Here is a 19682-nt window from a genome sequence, read left to right as displayed (position 1 = left end):
ATCCTCGGGCTTGCTCCTTGCTACAGCCACCCTTCTTTGGGGGTTGGCTCCCCCTTGGCCTCTCGGCCATGATCAGCCCTCGCACCCCCCCGATCGCTCACCGATGACCATTAGGCCGTGCTCCCCCGCACCCTAGGGGGCGGCGCGGTCCGACAGCGGCGCGGCTGCCATACCGCGGCCCCGGGCGCTGCCGCTGCCGCTGCCGCTGCCGCGGCCGCGGCCCCGGCCCCGGCCGCGCTCCCGCTCCCTGCGGGCGGGCGGGCTGAGCTGCAGTGGGTGGGGCCAGAGGAACCGGCATATGCCTCGACAGGCATAAGCACCGCCCTATGGAAAGCGGAGGGAGGCGGGCCCGAGCGGCGGCGGCCCAATAGCAAGCGCGGTCCTGCGTGATGCGGTTACCTGCGGGGTATAAAAGCAGCTGCGTGCGCGTTAGCCCCTCGCTTACACAGTATGGCCGGCGACATTAGCTAGCGCTCGCTCAACGCTCTTCTCTGTAACAGGGGAACACACGGACTACAAGGAACCGAACCGCATCGCCTGCCCGCCCGCACCCCCGCTCGGACTGTAACCCGCTCACACACGCTCACGCCGCATCCGCCGCCGGGTGGTTTTCGCTGGTTTAAAAAAAAAAATTCCTTTTTTTTTTTTTTTTTACTTCTTATTCCTCCTTTTTTTTTAAATTAATATTAAAAAAAAAATCCTCTAGAAGGTGAAACCCGCCCGGGACGGACTGGGACCCGGCGGCGGCAGCGCGGCCCGTGCAGCAGCAGCAGCAAACGGTAGCGGCCGGGGGCGGTAGTTTGGTCGTCGTTAATTTCTGTGGTTGTTGGTTGCCGAGTTGTCTCACCATGAAGGAGAACGGTGCACACTTCTTCGAAGGGACCGAGAAGCTGTTGGAGGTGTGGTTCGCCCGGCAGCAGCCCGCGCAGCAGGAGCCGCACCAGAGCAAGGGGTCCGGCGATCTTCGCACCATACCCAGGTCCGTTAACGGCCGGGGTGGGGTTCGGTTGGGGGCGGGGGGGCGGCGGTTGGGAGCGCTGCCCCGTTTATGCGGGAATGCGGGAGGGGGGGCCGGTGAATGGCCGGCGCAGGCGGGGCCCGGCTGTGGTGGTGGCGGCGGTGGTGGCGGTGCGGAGCCGGCGGGCGAGAAGTGTGTGAGGAGGAGCGGGAGCGGGGCGGGGGGTAATGGCCGTGCGCGGGCTGGCGGCAGCGCTGACGGGGAGGCTGGTTCCGGGGTGGCTCGGGAGAGCCGTTGGTAGCAACGGCCGCGCGCGCGCGCGGCGGGCTCGCCCCCCTCCTTCTTTCCCCCCCCCCGCCGTCGTTGTCGTCGTCCCCCCCGCCTCGGTGACAGCCCCGGTCTCTCTCGGGTCGCCGCGGGAGGGCAGGGGGTGACCTTCCGCTGCCCTCCCTCCCCCGTGAAGGCGGCGGAGGGAGGGAGCCTCCCCTCGTCCCGGCCGGAGGTGGCGGTGGCGGGGACGGCGCGGAAGCCATTCCGTGCCGCCACCTCGTGCAAGCCCCGTGCGGTCCCTACTGGCAACATGTGGCGGCGGGGAGAGGAGAGCCGGGCGTGTGCCGCGCCGGACGGGAGTGCCTGCCGGGGGGGTGGAGGCGGGCGGAGTGTCGCAGTGCTGCTGGCGGCCGGGGGGGCACGGCGGCGGCGCCCACCCCTCTGCACCAAGCCCCCCCCTGCGCAGGCTGCGGCTCCCGGTAGCGGCTGGCCCTGCTCGCAGGGAGAGCTGCGGAGGTGGTTTTTTTTACGGCGCGGCTCCCCGCCGGCTTCGGGATGCGAAAGCTCGGAAAAACCCTGCCCGTTGAGACCGGCTGTGGAGAGATAGGAATCGCGTTCCCGGTTTATGGAAGCTGGGAAGGGGCTGGGGAGATCCCTCTGGCTGTCGCGGCCAGGATTGATGGTTCCCTCACGTGGCCGGTTTCGTAGCGCCCTCCGGCACTGTTGTAGCTGGACAGGTTGATAGAGCGGGAAGCCGTCGGTACGCGGGAACCCTTCCCGTACCCCTCCGTGGCCGGGAGGAGGCACCGGAGTGAGGCGGGGGGGCGTTGGGGTGGTGGCCACCCCCCCACCTCCCCCCTCCGAAGTGTGGCCGGAGCCGCGGTCTACACGTGAGTCGGCTGGCCCCGCTCCCGGGCCGCGCTGCCGCTTCCCCCATTGACAAGTTGAGGCCAATGGGAGCGGGGCGCCGCGAGGGGCGGGCCCGCCGCTGTCACCCAATGGGCATCTGAGGAATGTGCTGGCGCTTCTTTCCTGCCACCCAGGGAGGGAGGAAGAAAGGCCCCAGGCCCACGCAGCTCCCCGCGTACACGTGTTGGAGAGTCGGCCCTCCCTGGGAGGGGGCAGCCCTCGCCGCCTCTGGCTGAGGGGTGCCTGCTCCGCCTTTGTTAGCACGGCGGCTGGCGGCCACCTGCCGGCACGCAGCTCGTCTCTGAAACCGTGCTGGGCAAGACAGGTACGAGGTGTTCGTGCCGTATTTTATAGGAGGGAAGTCTGGGAAGACCGGAGTACCTAGACTTATGACTTGGAATAATAAGGGGTCCAAGATCCAATAAGGTCTGTAGATCTGCAGAAGATTATGTTCAGGACAAGCGTCCTGAGGTGTCAGAAAATGGGAGCTGCAAGCTTGAAGCACAGAGCAAACTCTGCTATGGACCTAGAACTATGTACAGGTTTATAGGAGGGATGAGATTGGTATGCAGATGTAATCAGCTGACACAGTTGAAAAAAGCAGGCTTGTGTTAAGCATACAGAATAAATCTGAAGGTTATTTGTATGTCAGTAGTTTACTCTCAGTATGGTAAATGTTCAACTTCTCAGGTTCAGGAGGATCTGGTGTTTTGTGTGTACCCAGATTTGCTTGTGTATATCACTTACCCAGGGGTCTTTGGTCAGGGAGCTTGAAGGAGAGCTTGTCATGATGTATTGAAAGTTTGGAATATGTTAAAGACGGTAGCATCTCTGTTCAAAGGCATACTTAGCATATGCTCTTTGTCTTTTCCCTTGTTTTGGAATTTCTCAGCAAATTTCCTGTGTGTCTGTATTGGTAGAGTTAGTGATCCAAGGATCTGAATTGCCAGTGGGCAGATAACAGCCTTTCCTGAAATAATGACTAGCCCATGTTGTGTGTGCATGTCTATGTGTTTACACTGCTTGCTCATGGGTAGTGGAAGCTTCATTTCTGCCATGTCAGAAGCACTGCAGAATACATGTTTAGCTCTGACCTGTTGATGTAATGAGGTAGTTTGCTCATGTAACTTTCTGACTTGCAAAGCTATTTAGACCTTTCTGAAGGTCTCTTGTGAGACCCCACCTGGAGTACTGAGTTCAGCTCTGGGGCCCCCAACATAAGGACACAGACCTGTTGGAGCGGGTCCAGCAGAGGGCCATGAAGATGATCAGAGGGCTGGAGCACCTCTGCCATGAGGACAGGCAGAGAGAGTTGGGGTCGTTTAGCCTGGAGAAGAGAAGGCTCCGTGGAGACCTTATAGTGCCTTCCAGTATTTAAAGGGGGCCTACAGGAAAGGTGGGGAGGGACTCTTTATCAGGGAATGCAGTGATAAGACAGGGGTTAATGGTTTTAAACTGAAAGAGGGGAGATTTAGATTACATGTTAGGAAGAAATCCTTTACTGTGAAGGTGGTGAGACACTGGAACAGGTTGCCCAGAGGAGCTATGGATGCCCCATCCCTGGAGGTGTTCAAGGCCAGGCTGGATGGGGCTTTGAGCAGCCTGGTCTAGTGGGAGGTGTCCCTGCCAATGGCAGGGGGGTTGGAACTAGATGGTCTTTAAGGTCCCTTCCAACCCAAACCATTCTATGAATATTGTGCTTAATGTGGAAATCATCAGATGTGGTTATACAGTTCTTTGGGGTTTAGTGGTGTAGCAGGTGCCACAAGGTAACAACTTGTGTAGGTAATATCCGGGCAATCCTGGAAGACTATTGCAAATCCTAGCTGAAATATGTACAGATGATTGGAGTTACGTAGGCACTTCAGGATTCCTGTCATCTTTGACTTTAAACGTGAAAGATTCCAAAAGTACTCATCTGACTTTGTGTTAATATGTTGGTGATGGAATATACAGATCTAGTTTAGAGATGGCATTCTGCAAATGCTTTCCTCATTGGCACATTCATGCTCTCTGGTGTTCTGTTTGTCAGCTCAGGCTGATGCTTACAAAACTGAAAACTTAATTTTTTAAAACTGCTCAAGAGCATTTAAAGTAATTGCAAGGCAGGTACTGTGACAGTTCCTTTGTATGGTTTAGATATGGCTGTAAAGTTTTAATAGAGTAGATTCAAACTGTTAACTGTTCAACATGTGGTCTTTAACACAGTTTCAGAGCTGTGAGCAAGCTTTGAAGGCCTTTGTGTTAATTGGCTCTTAATACAAGATGTTGATTGAAGCTGTGCACCTTTTTGGTAGGAAGCTGTGACATGTCTGAGAATTGCTGTTAACCGGTGTCCAGGGGTAATTACTAGTGATATTGTGTTGCTAGCATGAAATTAGGTTTACAAACATTTTCCTTTAGAAAATTGTAGGAATTATTTATTACAGGTGATAGATGCTAGTGGAAAAATTCTAAATACAATATATCCCACTATGCTAATTCTATAAAGGCAACTGAATAAGCTAGTTTATGTTGAACAGAACTTGAAATCAAAGCTGAAACTGTAGAACAATAGCTAAATTAGAATCAAGTTGCAAACCAGTTGAGCTTGCCTTTTGTATTGTAATACCTGCTTAGTAGTGAAATGTGAGCCATTCATCTACTGAATGACTAAGCTAAGCTGGTGTTCAAAGCTAAAAATTTCCATGTGTGTGCTTGCTAGAGATTAGATATTTTAAAGTCTTTGGATATCACCAGTGAAAGACCGGAAAAAAAGTTCAAGAACTGATGCAATTAAGAATTTTTTCCTCCTGTGGGCAAGCCTGCTTTCTAGAGAAGAGTTTGGATAGTTGTAAAGTCTTTCAGAAAAGATCTATACTTATTGTTTTAATATATTCAGTAAAGGTCCCAACTAAAAAGTTTAAGTATTGAACATGGGCTTTACTTGCTGTTAAGATTTGGGAGTTTTTTGTTCATTTGCCAGTCAGTTTTTTGAAAAGGTCTTGTGGTTGAAATAGTGGCAAGCATCTGAAGATGATGCCTACCCTACTCATATTGAAAAGTGGAATGAAGCTAACGTTTTTGTGGTCTTGAACTGTAGTGCTTTTTCTCACTATGCTTTGTAAAGCATATTTTTTAAAAATAGCCTTAAACTATGTATAAAAAAGGAGGGCTTGCTGAAAACACGAACATGCTGTAAACCCTGGAATTCTGTGGTGACTGAGTAGTGCATTCACTATGCCCACAGTAAAATAAACTGTTTATTCCTTCAGATTACGTGCAACTATGTATTTCCCATTGCAAGGCTTATCATGATCTTGAATGTACAGAAGTTTGAAACCATAGGTTAATGATGAAAGTGTTGAGTCTATGTTTCAAGTATTCAATCCTGAAGTATTCTGAAATTAAGCTTGTTTATAGACTTTATTGTGCTTCCTATTTGTCTATATTATGTGGACACACAAGAAACTGGAGAAAACAGTGCAGTACTGAGCAATATGGAGTGATACTGATATGAGATTCTCATCCTGTATTAAATGAAAACTTCTAAGCATAAATACAGTCAAGTCCCAGATGTGAGTCCTGTAAATACTTGCTTTGTACTGCACCCTATAGCCTGAGTCAACTCACTGCTGCAGTGCTGCTGCACCTCTACCCCTTCTACCAGTCACTAGGACCACAGCAGCATCATCTGCCTTTCTTCTCAAACAGGGAAGGTACGAGGAGCTGTGCTGTGAGCCCTGTTTTAGTCTTACTCCCGCAGGGCTGCCAAACAAAACAGAGTAGTGCTACTCTGTGGAGCCTGGGAGGAAGGCAGGGTAAGCAGGATTGTGCCAGGATAAGGGCTTCTGTCACTGTGCACTTGCTGAGCTTTTTTACATGGCAATAAAAGGTAATACAAAGAATTTTATGTAAGAATTCAGTCTTCCTGTCATCAAAACTGATATTTCTAAACTAGATTTTAGCAAACAAGTTCAAAATTACAGGTAAAATATGTTTGGTCGTAACTCTCTCAATTGTAATTAAAGAATGGTTTCACACAAAGGAAACAAGCCCTTTTACACTACTGATTATGATAGTTCTTGTGGGAAGCTGAGTTATGTTGAGGGCTTTTTGGTATTTTCCTACTTTACCACTGAAACTGCTAAAGAACTTGGTTAGTCACTTTCTGTCAAAGACCTGCACTCTTAATGAGAGTCCATAGGACATTCTATTAAAACATGTAGCTACTGGTATATTCCTAAATGGGAATATTCCCAATGGCTGTTTACTCAGCCAGAACAGCAAGCTTTGAGGCTTATGGTAATACTTGCTGCCTTACAGCATATTCCTTCTGGAGAAGGTCACACTCAAACTTGCCCTGAGTGTTGCCTGTAAGTCTTGTTGAAGTCCTGATAGGCCTATTGGGGCTTATGCTTCCTTAAATATCTTGGATGTCAGGTATGTTTTGTCCGTTGATATGAGAGACTTGGGAATACCCACTGAATATCTTTGGATGTAGAGGGCGGAGTCACCACTTGATGTAGACTGGTGTAACTGCAATAACAATAAAAGGTCTGCAACAGGAGCAATATGCAGCCTTTAAAGCACTACCCGTGGCCATCTTTGTGCTGTTGCTGAAAGATCTTGGTGTCATTTGGGAATTATTTTCTTTAGTAGTTAGTTTGGGACTTTCCAGGTAAGTGTTTTGTGAGGAGTACTACTTGGAATCACTTTTGATGTGGATGCAATTTTCCATTCAGGTGCCTGTCTTTAATTCAAGATTAAATGCATGTCCCTGGAGAGTTTCTTAAGTTTAACATGAGAGATGCAGACAGTATTTCTGTATATCTATGCTCAGAGCATATAGAGGGTGTGTGGTTTTTTGTGCACTCCACAGATAACCGCTGAAGTAAAATTATCAAGTTGCCAGTGTCTCGTGCCTAAACTCAGGGTGTGAACATAGTTCAGGGTAACTTATCTTCAACAGCAATTTATAAACTAAGTTATAATTCTAATAGTAAATAACTCACATGCATCTGTCTGCAGAAAAATACACCAGCTGCTAGGAGATGCTTTAAAAAGCTTGTGATTTTTGTGTAGTTGGTCTGTACTGTATCTGCCTGTTTCAGGATGCTTGAAACTAGTGTTGCAACTCTGCTGACACTGATGCCTAGCCAGCTTCCATGCTCCTCGGCTGCAGCTCCTCTGCGTAGGCTGTTTAGACAAGGCATTGAGTTTGGCTGTTCTGGATCGTGGTATTGGTAGGAATTTGCTTACTTAACTGTAGCCTGCTAATGAGGTAACTGATACATCTCTTGGCTCCTAATAATATTTAGTAGGTAAGAGGTGAGGGAATAAAAAGCCGCTCTGCATTTGAATGCTTGATTTTAAAACAAGATCTTACAGTAAAGTACAAGATGAAAATGCATATTACTTTGATTACTACAGACTTGTCAGGTGTTCTATTTTAATGAAAAGCTATGCAAGAGTATGTATACAGCTTAAAGCATCCTCAGGAGTTTCATAGGATTTATTTCCTAAGAATTCCTGCCCTGCTGCAAAACAGCTTGTCCTCCCAGTGCTGCCGGGGCTGTGTTAGCAAGGTACTGTTACTGGGGTGGTGGGATGGTATGCTCGTGGAAGCTGTTAATTGCTGATAGGAACAAGTTCTTGATGTAGTTCTTTATCTCTTTAAATTGTTGTTATCCCCTTCCCAGTTGGCCTGAAACAGCAGTATTATGCTACTGCCTCATATGCTTGACTCCTGTGTTAAGAACCTGTTTTATCCCTGAAGGTAAAGGCTCAGAATAGGCCAATAACTTGCATTCAAAAGTACGGTTTTATCTGGCAAGGAAAATTTGATTCATAGCTTATTCATTCTTTATTTCTCAGAAATATGAAATAAAGAAGTGAACATGATGGTTTGGAACTTGGTTGAGAGGGACTGTTCACTATGCATGTCATACACACATTAAACATACTTCCTAAAAATAAACTGAAATACTTCTCAGTTCTGATAGGTTTTCCATACTGGCATCCCTGGGTGGCAGTTTGAATTGAAATTATTTGCACTCTGGTAACAAGTCTGTGCCGATAAGGCACTAAACATTGCAACACGGGTATAGGAGTAGACGGCTAAACTTGTTTTGGTTTTTTTTCCTTTGGCATGTTCTGCTAGTCAAGTATAGAACAAGTAGCTTTCTACCATTCAAGCACGGATAGTTTCTCACACTGGAGTAGACGTATTCCATTTTCATTTGGTATTCTCTGAGCATGTGCAACCATTTAAGGTGCATGGTGCTTGCCTATTGGAGAAACTATTTTGATTTTCAGTAGGTGTCAGTAATGTGAAATTCCAGGAGCAGGAGCTTACAGCTTTGGAATGAAGTGGGTAATAAGCCTACATAACAGCAGGGAGTTGGTCTCATGCATTTTCAGTTTGGACTTCCAGTGGATGCAGGTCTGCGATGGAACTTATCTACCAATGATTTTCATGCATCATAGTGCATCAAGTATGCTTGGCTTGAGTACAGAAAAGCAGTCTCCAAAGTGTTTAGAATTGTCCTGTTATCTGGCTATGGGAAATAATTTAGGAAATAGTAATGCAATCCACATACTTCCTGTTGAAAGGAGAATTTTGAAGAGCAGAAGCCCATGGTAGCATTTTATTGAGAATTTGTGGTTTTGGTTTGCCTTTTTCAGTTGGAGGCTTTGCTTCCCAGTTAGTTCACTCAGTTATGAAATAAGAAGTAATGTTCTCAAATATTTCAGTTACTATGAGCACTCTTATATGACAAAATAAAATGGGATTAGCTGCAATACATGTACTTAAAACCACAGAAATACTTTTTAAGGTGGATTTCTTGTTTCTGCTTTAAGTGGGGCTAGACATTGCTTGTCTTCAACTAGTAACACTTAAATAATTGTACAGATTAAAAAAAGGGAAGAAATGCAAGAGTTAGACTTCTAGTGAACTCAGTCTACTTGGTACAAAGTAGTCCCAGATGTTCTTCCTTAGCTCTGCTTTAAACAATGGAAAATGTCAAATGCTAAGGTCATCTTGTTTAAATAGATTATATTAAGAGCAAATCCAGCATGTTAATGGCCTTTCTGTAGTTTTCTGTGCTTAACTTTAAAATGCATACAGGTACAGGCCAGTATGTCTGCAAAACTTCTCCCAAGTCTCATCCTGGGTGCTGCAACCCTTTGTCTATTTTATGTATGCTTCTGGATCAAGCTTGACATCTTGTATATTTCTCAACTTGTAGGCTTTCTTCTAGGGCTGCTCTAATAAGATCAGATGATAAGCTTACCCGTTTTTCCCGCATGAACATTTAGCATATGCTTAGTTATGGTTTTTGTAGTGGAATAGAAAAAGAATTGAGCAAAGGTTTTGTGCTACAGCAGACTTCAGCCGTAGTACCTAAATGCCAACTACAGTACTAATGAGCATAACTAGGGACTTTCTTTGCGTGGTAGGCTTTGGACTTAACATGCAATATTATATTGTTGGTAGCATTCTGTACTGTTCCGTTATTATCGGACTACTTGAACACCAAAACTGTTACATCTTCCTCTATTAATAATGTGATTGAAACTTAAATGAGCCACTTTCCTGAAATGTCTGCATGTGAACTGCACTACAGTGGTACTTAAAGAATATTCTCACTTGTCTATATAAAGCTATGGTTTTGACTGTCTGACCAGGTAAGAAGCTTGTGAAGGCTGAGACGTATGCTCTTGCAAAGCCTGAGATAGTTACATACACATTAATACTTAGACAAGTACAAAATCAGATTTGTAGTAATGTACAAACGGGGTTACTGCAGCTCAGCATCAGGCAATGTAAGGGAATGCTACCTCAGCTTTTGTAAATGGTGTGTCAGATACCGAGTATTTCTTTAATGGCAGATAAAATATTGCCAGTAGTGGTGCTGGAATGATTTGAACAGTTACTCCACCATACTAAACCAAAGTAACATGTTTCAGTTACAGTTTACAGTTCAGTTTACAGGAAGAGTATAATAGGATGTTAGAGGGAAGATACTAAGGCTGGCAAACTTATATAGGTGTGCTGTAGCTTCCAGAGAAAACTAAATCCTTCAGTCGTCTTCTCAGCAAAATTGCCTAATTGTCTAAGGGCACTTAAAAAATAGGTATAATGTATTCCCTCTTTGCATTTACCACATTTTTTTAAAGATGAGCAGACACTTGCATTTTCACACTTGAGTATCAGGAACAGCTAAACCCCGTCAATGCCATAAATGTAGAGCTGAATAAATGTGCAGGACTTTATTTGAGCATTTAAAATAAGCTGGGTTTTTTTGACATGCAGATTTGAGTGGTCTGTGCTGTCATGTCTATAGTTGCAGAAGAGTATTTCATCAAGGTTCACTAACTGGGGTGGTAGGGAAAACCTCACTTTGATTTTAAGTATCCAGTAATATCACTGAGTTCATAAACTTGTTCAGATGCGCACTTAATTATGAGGGATTTTAAGACATATGATTATCTTAAACTAATTTTTAATAGCTTCAGTCTGATCTAAAAGGAGGCTATAGAGTGAGTTTGTAAGTTAAGTATGTTCTGGTTGACTCCTGTGTGAATATACTGGTTTACTGCAGTATACACTTTAAAAGGGAAGATCTTCAAATATTAGTAGTAAAGGTACAGAATTTGGTTTTGGGAGGCATTCTCAAGGGAGGGAGAAATTAAGGCAGTTATTTACTGGGGTGTTTAAAGAAGCAAAGAACATCTGGATATTTTTATTTATATGTACATCAGAATTTAAAACTTTGCAAACCCACCAGTGTTTTAAGGAGGAGGATTGGTGGCTGCTGGAGGAACCCTGCTGATAGTTAACAGTGAGTGCTCTGTCCTGAAGTACAACTACAGAGCTCTTGCAGTGTCCATAAAGGGAGGGGGATCTGACTCCTGAGGAAGGATTAGGCTGACAGTTACGTGGGCAGCTGAGCCAATCTAATAGTGTGCTTAGTGATGAAAAAATTGCAATTCTTTCATGCTCCCAGCTGTGAAGGGGAGCTGTTCATGATGCAAGAGCCAGCACAAACCTGGGGGTGGAATATGCTGTGGGAGGGGAGAGATGGCAGAGGTAGGGCAGCCACTGCTGTCCTGTAATTTTGCAACTTCGGGAAGTTTTATCTGTTCCCGTCTGCTTTATAGCGGACTATATTGGATTCTACTAATCTGATGTCAACACAACTAAACTAACTACTACAACCATACAACTAAACTAATTACTAAAGTAGTTTTTTGCAAGTCTGTTACTTTTCATGAAAATTTTTGTGAATCTTGGGGCTTAATTTGAGCCCTTTGATTTTTTTTTCAGCTTCTTGTAGAATGAGTAATGACACTAAAGAATTGAAATACTAAATTTCTACCACTATACTGAAATCTAGTGCTGTAGCTTCAACTTAAACTGAACTATTTTCATATAGTGCATTTTCTTGTAAGTGTAATATTCTAACCTATTTGATATAAGTCTTCTATATCTTCTAGAGGTAGAAGGAATTCTGTGATCCTGATCAATCAAAGAGGAATTTGGGTCATTGAGATATATTAGGTTTTAGGGTTGGTTTTCAATTAAATTATGGGCTTGACTCTAAGCTGGACAAATAAAACATGCTAATGTTAATTTGCTCCTTTATTACTCTAGTAGTTGCCAATGACTATTGTGACTGAAGTACATGGAGATACAACTTAAAGCATGCCTTTAAGTTATAACAATGAATTTTATCTTGGAATGTGTGAGATACAGTATTTAAAATAATCCTGACTTGTCTAGTTAGAAGCTTTGGGTTGCTGTTTGACAATTGCCTTCGTGCAGCAGATTACACTAACAGATCTTGAGGAATACGTAGCCTTTGGGAGCTAAGAACAGGATATTACTGCATTGTGATAGTTCCTATATAAAAGTCCTCACCTTTCGTGCTCTCAGATCCAGCAACTGAAAACAAGAGCTACAGTCTTGTTTGGGCTATACTCTTTACCCAGGGTTGCAGAAAGTTTCAGTTTAACATGTTGACTGTCTTCTATAACTTCTTCACAGGATTGAGTGGGACAAACTTCTGGAGAATGTGCATTGTTTGATCATAAGTGTGACAAAAACTGACAAGCAGGAAGCTTATGTACTCAGGTAAGCCACTAGCTTACTATTTTAGATTCCAATAGGTAAAAAAGTTAAAGCTGTTGTGTGGGATCCACTTGGCCAAGAGTACAGTCTTAGTTTAAGATCATGCTATTCATGACTACAACTTGCAGGGGTCATAATACTGTCATGCTTCTGTTCAGTAGCAGAAGTGTCTTCATAGTTATTGGTGTTTGTCCTTTTAATTTAACTAAAAGGATTAAGGACAGGGCTATGGCGTTTCTGTACCTGATCATTGAATTTTATCCAGGGGATAAATCAGTCTCCCCAGTTAAGAGGTTTAGGATTACTTCAGCAGAATAGTGCATGTAAGTGTCACACTTAGATCAGCAAAAACTGTATCAGTAGATTGGCTTTAACTCCAGATAATGCAATCAAGCAGAACAACTCTTGCAGCTGAGCTAAGGATGTCTGTAAAAACGTAGCTTTCCTGAAATCTTGGAATTTTTGTGTTGTGCAGCAGTTAGTTGTAAGGACACTACTTTTGCCATGTGTTTTTCATTTTGCAAAATACTTTCATGCTTTTTCTACATGAACTTTACAGATGCATAGACATTCTCTGTTTTACTTCAGATTACAAAAACTGAAGCTTTTGTACTGTGAAAGACTGCCTTGAAGGCAAGGTTGGGCTAAGAGCAAGCTAGTCAAAGAAACTGCTGAAATCTTGTTTCTGCAAGCTTCATATATTTAAAACAAAATTCTAAAAGAATGTAACTAGTTAAACTGTGTCCTGGATGAAATATAACCTTTACTTTGAATTCTTAAACAGCATTCCAAACTGCGTTAGTTTAAGGTGGACTTATTCCCATTGCTCAGTTACTTGGTAAGAAGATACTTGTTACACATGTTTAAGGTTCTGGATGTAGTATCAGTGCTAATCTCCAGTTCAGTGGGACTGTAGTTAAATATCTGACTTACAGTTTATGTATAGTTAATTTCTGTATCTTATGTTTAAGGTGTATCCTATAGCTGTGCCTGTGCTCTCATTATGAGACTTCCTGTTTCTGTGGGCAGGTGCTCATTTACCACTTTGCAGTAGTCAGCTTTCCTAGAGGATGCAGCCAGACAACTTATGAAATTCTTTTCAGGCTCTTGCCTTTTTTGAGTTGACTTTCTCATTGGCTTTATTTTGGCTGAGAAGGTCAGATTTCAAGTTTGACCCTGTTCTGTGTCTGGGTTAAGAAATTAAATTACATGTCTATGTTTACTCAGTTCACATCGTGTTTGTATTTCTTGAATAGATTAAGGATATGTAATGCATGTAGTACCTCTTTTCCTGTAGTGTCATAACTGTGTAATATACTTGCAGCAGGTACTTGTTTTGGGAAATCATAACAGCTCTCAAATATTAGCTAAAATCTATTGGTTTCATCCATTTGCTAAACGTGTTTAAGTAGCATATGCTGAATGTTCACTTACAGTAATGCATTTGGTTGGGATAAGAACCAGGATCTAACCATTCTCTCCTGGCTTGCTTAATATAGAGCACTTAATATATTTTTAACACTTTTTTTTTTACAGTGAGAGTAGCATGTTTGTCTCCAAGAGACGTTTCATTTTGAAGACGTGTGGTACCACCCTCTTACTGCAAGCACTGGTTCCCCTGTTGGAGCTTGCTAGGGAGTACAGTGGGTTTGACTCAATTCAGGTAAGGTGCCAGAAATGCTGCTTCTTCCTTAAAATGTACAAAAAGCTTTTCACTAATACTTCAAGTTCACTGATTTTATTAAATATTCTGAAACTTCCTTTGCCATTTCTGTATGCTTCCCTCAATGGGAAGACTCTAAGATAAGATTGCTTGGTCTGCTGTAGGATTTAGACTTCTATTTGCCTCTTAAAGGATGCTGACTTATAAATGCTATTGTACTGAGTTAAGGTTACTTAAGGCTGAAAGAGTTCCATGTTGTGTTGTCAGTGCTGAAGTCACTGATGTTTTCTTGTGGAAAACAGATTTGTAAGCAGTCTCCTGTAGCTTACAAATTAAGCTAGGAATAACTATATGCCTCTGAAATGGAAATACAACAGCTAGCAGTGTTTGGACAATGAAAACTTAGGTCCTGTGAAATACTAAATGCATGCATTTTTCTAGATTTTTAGATTCAAGGTGGACAGCTGTATGAAATATCTAAGATGCACCATTATTTTTTCAGAGCTTCTTTTATTCACGTAAGAATTTCATGAAGCCTTCCCACCAGGAGTACCCACATAGGAATTTCCAGGAAGAAGTAGAGTTTCTTAACGAAATTTTTCCAAGTAAGTTCATTAACCTTCAGCAAAGTTGCATAGCTTGTGTGAAGTGTTGATGTGAAGTGAGAAGTGACAAGCTGTACAACACGTACAGGCTTCCAGGCCATTCATTCATCAGTCCTTGCAGTTCTGTAGCCAGCACAAGCTTTGGCTGCATAAAAATCCAAAGCTATAAATACATATTTTCTGAATTTCTTACACTAACTTGCCAAGATCAGAATTCATATCACACTGAGCTTGACACTTAACACCTTTTCTTAACTGAGGTCGTCTTCAGGCTTTCAAATGGAGTGTAGTTATTCTGCAGAATCCAGCTCTCGCTAACCCTAAAAGCCTCATTAAAAAGGTAGAATAGTAATTTAAGGTAACTAGTACACTGAAGAAAAATGTAAGCTTTTGGCAGAAGAGTTGGTGCTCTAAAGATTAAATGTTTAATAAAATCTAAAACCTACGAGAAGAACCTTGAATGTTAACTACTGGCAGAAAAGTTTTTTGAAGGAACATGGGAGCTGTAGTACTTACCTGAGTTATTTGAAAATATATGCTAACCATAAATTCATTAGATTCTTCAGAATGCTAGGGGTTCTGTTTGTAGCTAAAGCTGTAATCTGAATTTCCTGCTGGTAGGCTCTGAACTGGGGTGTCCAGACTACCTTCTGAGGGAGCCTGTTCTACTGATTATTGGCTTTACATTCCTGAAGTTAAAGGCCTGCTTATTTGATACAGATGCTGACTGTATCAGTGGTCTGTGAAAGACTTCTATTATCTTTAAATATGAAATGAAGCTAATCTTTTATATCATCAGCTGTGGTACATTAACTGGAGACTTTTTGTCTTGTCAGATGGAGCAGCTTATTGCATGGGGCGTATGAATTCTGATTGCTGGTACGTATGTGAAGACTAAAATCTTTGGGGCTTACCGTAGAACTTGGTGCTGCTAATATTTATTACATAAGTGATCTGTATCTTATAGGTACCTGTACACCCTGGATTTCCCAGAGAGTCGGATATCCAATCAGCCTGATCAGACACTGGAAATTCTGATGAGTGAGCTTGACCCAGTAGTTATGGACCAGTTCTACATGAAAGATGGTGTTACTGCAAATGATGTCACTCGTGTATGTTTGCTTGACAACTAAGCATTTCTGGGAATGGTGGGAATGGGGCAACAAAATGCTTCACTTGCCATTTAATACAAGGTTTATTTTTTGGTAGGAAAGATCTCAAAACATCGGGTTAATGTTTTGAGGGAAAAATGGATTTAACACTCTAGAGTGTTCTCAATTCACATTTTCAATGCCCCTGCTTTAGTCTTTTGAAAAAAGCGATTTGCAGTGCTTTGGGTGATTGGAAGCTTATCCTCTGAAAAATTGAGGAATAGGAATAAAAACACAATTGAGTAACATCCACTGAAGGATGGAAGTTATGAGGAGTAAGACTTAGACTGAAGATAATGAATGCCAAGGGGATGTATGTATCAAAATCAAGGTTAAATCATGGAGCCATTTGGATGGCAGGGGGCAGATTTAAGGTATATGCATAACTTGATGGTTTTGCCTCCTTTTCTCTTCTTTTCCAAATGGGAAAGTCCTGTGATATGAACAAGTTTCTCTGGCAAGTCCAGTGGCTTCATCTGGTTTTCCACCTTAGGCTTTGATTCTCATACTGTATTTGCTATTGAGATTTGGCTGTAGCTCAAGTACTGTGTGGGAAAGCAAAGTGCTTGAGACTGCATTTCATTCCAGAGGATAAAGTAGTATGTTGTCACTCTGGAGTAATGTAAACGGCCTTCACTTTGTGGATGCGGTTGAACAGGAGCTCTGTCTTCCATTCTAGTTGCAGAAGCAGTTATAAGAATTCTAAGCTGTTCCTTTGTCTTGGAGGTACGCAGCTTGGTTCTGAAAGAGGTTAAGTATCTGATAACTCGTGTGCAACTTGTCACTCAGTCACTTGCTTAAGAAGTGGCAGGGTGCAAAGCAAGTTCATCTACAGGGGTACAAATTATCAAACTGACTTGTTATTGTGAGAATTCTGATGCCTTGTCCCCTGAACAGGTGTTCATTCTGCCTTTGAGTTAAATCTAAACAAGGATAAGGATGCAAGTATAAGAATAAAATGAGTGATGTCATTTTAACTTCTGTTTCAGATGAGTGGAATTCGTGACCTGATACCAGGTTCTGTTATTGATGCTACAATGTTCAATCCTTGTGGGTATTCAATGAATGGGATGAAATCGGATGTAAGTTTTACACTTAACTGGTAATCAGTATTAAAGTAAACAGTAATTATTTGGCGGTAATAATATTTTTTTTTCAGGGAACTTACTGGACTATTCACATCACTCCAGAACCAGAGTTTTCTTATGTTAGTTTTGAAACAAACATAAGTCAGACCTCGTATGATGACCTGATTAGAAAAGTTGTAGAGGTTTTCAAGCCAGGAAAATTTGTGACAACCCTCTTTGTTAATCAGGTGAGTTTTCTTACATTGGCTTGTCAGTTCCTGAAATGCATAGAGACACAAACAAAGCAAGGCTGGAGAACTTTTTTTTTACTGGGACACTAGTAGTTTCCAGTGTGCCTCTGTATTTGGATGGTAGTTTATTTGGAAAGTGAAAATACTCTTCAGTGTTGCTTTGGCATGCACTAAATCTCATCTCCAGAAAACTTAAACACTAAGATAAGGCAGCCCCATCTCAGTATTTATTCTAATGACTTCCCATGCAGTCTGTAAAGGCATAATTTCTTGCTTTGGCATTTTTCTGTATTTGGCTGCAGCTGTCAGTTGTAGAAGCACTGCTGTTAATGGTGATGCTACCAGCTAACGGTTCATAGAAAAGCAGTACCCTGCATAGGGAGCAGAATTGTTGCTTGGGATTGAAACTTACTGCAGCACTGTCAGGCACAGGTTTGAGGCATGTTGGTAACAGTATCACAAGAACCACACAGAATGCTAGTGCTAGCCCATCCTTAAATGCTGAGTTTAAAAATAACTTTCACTTTTTTGTCTTCTAGAGCTCTAAATGTCGTACAGTGTTTTCTTCTGCCCAGAAGATTGAAGGGTTTAAACGTCTTGATCACCAGATTGCCCAATTCAGTGATTATAATTTTGTTTTTACCAGTTTCACAAAGAATCGCCAGCAACAGCACAGTTGATTAAGAATGAAGAAAAAGCGCAAAAAGAAATCCCATATAGAAGGTGGTGGTTGCTTTCTAGTTAATGATTCAGGGGGCCATGCTTTCCACTCCCACCACCTTGTAGTTGTGGAAAGCCCTAGGTGTAATCATAGTATAACCATTTTGAATTGTATGCATTATTATATCAAGGAGTTAGATATCTTGCATGAATGCTCTCTTCTGTGTTTAGGTACTCTATGCCACTCTTGCTGTGAAATTGAAGTGCATGTAGAAAAATCTTACTGTATGAAACTTTACAACACTTGTAAAAATGATTCAGGTAGAATTACACACAGTATAGTTTTTCTCCAGGTATCACCAAAAATTCCCCACAGACAAGGCTTTCGTCCTCATTAGACTTTAGCCTCAGCCTACTCACTGGGGACAGTTCTTTGTTAAATTGTCACTTTTTTCATCTATGTTGTGATTTCAGTCTAAAACAGTTTTTGACAAACTTTTATGATTTCTAATGAAACTGATTCCTAATTAACACTTCCATGTTTGGAGAAAGTTCTTAAAACAGTTACAAATTGTTTTGCTACTACAGGTGATGGTTGATTTATTTTTAAATCGGACTGACTTTTCATGCTCTACTCAAGCTTATAGGAATTTGCTCAGCTATACTGTAGCACTGGGCTAATGCATTGGTCTTTCACCTCTAGAAACTTGAATATAGGTACTAATGCAGATTAAACTTCATCTTACCATAATGCTTATTTGTCTGTCTACATCCCCAAGCTGTCACACTGCTACACAATGGCAGAATTTGAAGAAGGTCCCAGATTTGATAGGGGAAGAGCTGAGTCAGGACACAAGTGCTTTTGCGTAGTTGTGTGACAGCTTTGCAAAGTGCATGTTCAGATTGGCACCAGACATTTTCTTTTCCTAATCACCAATTATGTCAGACTAAGAAGCTGGTGCTCTTGAGCACTGGTGGGCAGATCTAGTGAAGGAATGGAATTTGCCAGGCTGGGTGTGTTGATTGGTTTGGATTATTCTCAGTAAAACCTGTGACCTACCACTTCTAACTGTAAAGAGTGCTTCTAAATTGGTCCAGTGTCACTTCATTTTGTTGTTCCAAGCAAAGCTAATGCCTCTGTCTTGTGACAGTCCTGTGACATTGTTGTGCATGTGACTTACGTTGTATTTGAGTGTTGTGACTTCATCTGTTTTTTCCTCCTAATTACTAAGGTGGTTCCCCTTACTGTGACTTGAGGGCATTAAGTGAAGGCATAGAACAAGAACTGTCTGGGACACCTGGACAGAAGTGAAGTAGAATGCTATTCATAGAGCATGAATAAGTGTGTAATTCAAAGTCACTTTAATGGGTATTGACTAAAATGCAGGCTTTAAAGAGCTGGCACACTTTCAGCTACGTTTGGAAATGCTGGGATTTTAACAGCTGTGAGACCAGCATGTTAACTATGAAATTGAGATTATTTTTTCCCCCCCGCTCTTGTCCTCGCAATGTTTTGACTCTTTCTGGTTTGACGCAGTGGTTTTTTGTTCCTTCTGTATTTATAAATGAAGCACTTTTTCAGTGCTTCTAAACTAAAGTCTGCTTGGTTAGAAATCAAGTGGTTGGAACACTTTGATTTTTTTTATTTTAAGCATATTGAAGTTCTTTACCAATGTTACCAATTACTTGCTGTAAATGGCACTAATGCTTTTGGTGTTAATATTGAGGACCAATATTTCAGTGGTTTTTTTTTCTTAAATGTTGTCCCAACTGACCTGACATTTGTTGGCTTGAGGTCCTTTAAGTAGACCGAAGATCCCCTTTCAAGTAATACTGAAATACGCATTTTTACAAATGGAAGCATAAGCCTCGGCTATAAAAATGAAAGCTGTTGAATGGATTATTGAACTATCTAGGGTGATCAGGATGGAGGGAGTATGGTGTTTATAATTTCTGTGGTGTTAGACTTTGATCATTTAAAAATATCTGTACCACAACTTAATGCTTCAATAAAAGTTCGCTTAAATTGTT

At 42.4% G+C, this 19682-nt stretch overlaps 1 protein-coding gene across 1 annotated transcript; it reads left to right on the top strand.

The window, feature by feature from the left end:
- Nucleotides 1–448: 448 nt before the first annotated feature.
- AMD1 (adenosylmethionine decarboxylase 1) lies at nucleotides 449–19682 on the top strand. Its single transcript, XM_054194576.1, has 9 exons — nucleotides 449–979; nucleotides 12171–12257; nucleotides 13791–13917; nucleotides 14420–14522; nucleotides 15359–15401; nucleotides 15490–15634; nucleotides 16663–16755; nucleotides 16833–16988; nucleotides 17531–19682. The coding sequence occupies exons 1-9, from the start codon at nucleotides 849–851 to the stop codon at nucleotides 17669–17671; spliced, it is 1026 nt and encodes a 341-aa protein (XP_054050551.1). The 5' UTR covers nucleotides 449–848; the 3' UTR covers nucleotides 17672–19682.

Source organism: Rissa tridactyla, chromosome 3 (assembly GCF_028500815.1).
Source record: "Rissa tridactyla isolate bRisTri1 chromosome 3, bRisTri1.patW.cur.20221130, whole genome shotgun sequence".
Taxonomy (NCBI): domain Eukaryota; kingdom Metazoa; phylum Chordata; class Aves; order Charadriiformes; family Laridae; genus Rissa; species Rissa tridactyla.
This window is presented reverse-complemented; position numbering and strand designations above follow the sequence as displayed.

Excerpts from the sequence above, each read along its gene's own strand:
- AMD1 (XM_054194576.1), top strand. The coding sequence starts at position 849 with ATGAAGGAGAACGGTGCACACTTCTTCGAAGGGACCGAGAAGCTGTTG. Across the intron at positions 14,523-15,358 it reads TCTTAACGAAATTTTTCCAA|ATGGAGCAGCTTATTGCATG; the intron begins GTAAGTTCATTA and ends TTGTCTTGTCAG. Across the intron at positions 15,402-15,489 it reads CGTATGAATTCTGATTGCTG|GTACCTGTACACCCTGGATT; the intron begins GTACGTATGTGA and ends TGTATCTTATAG.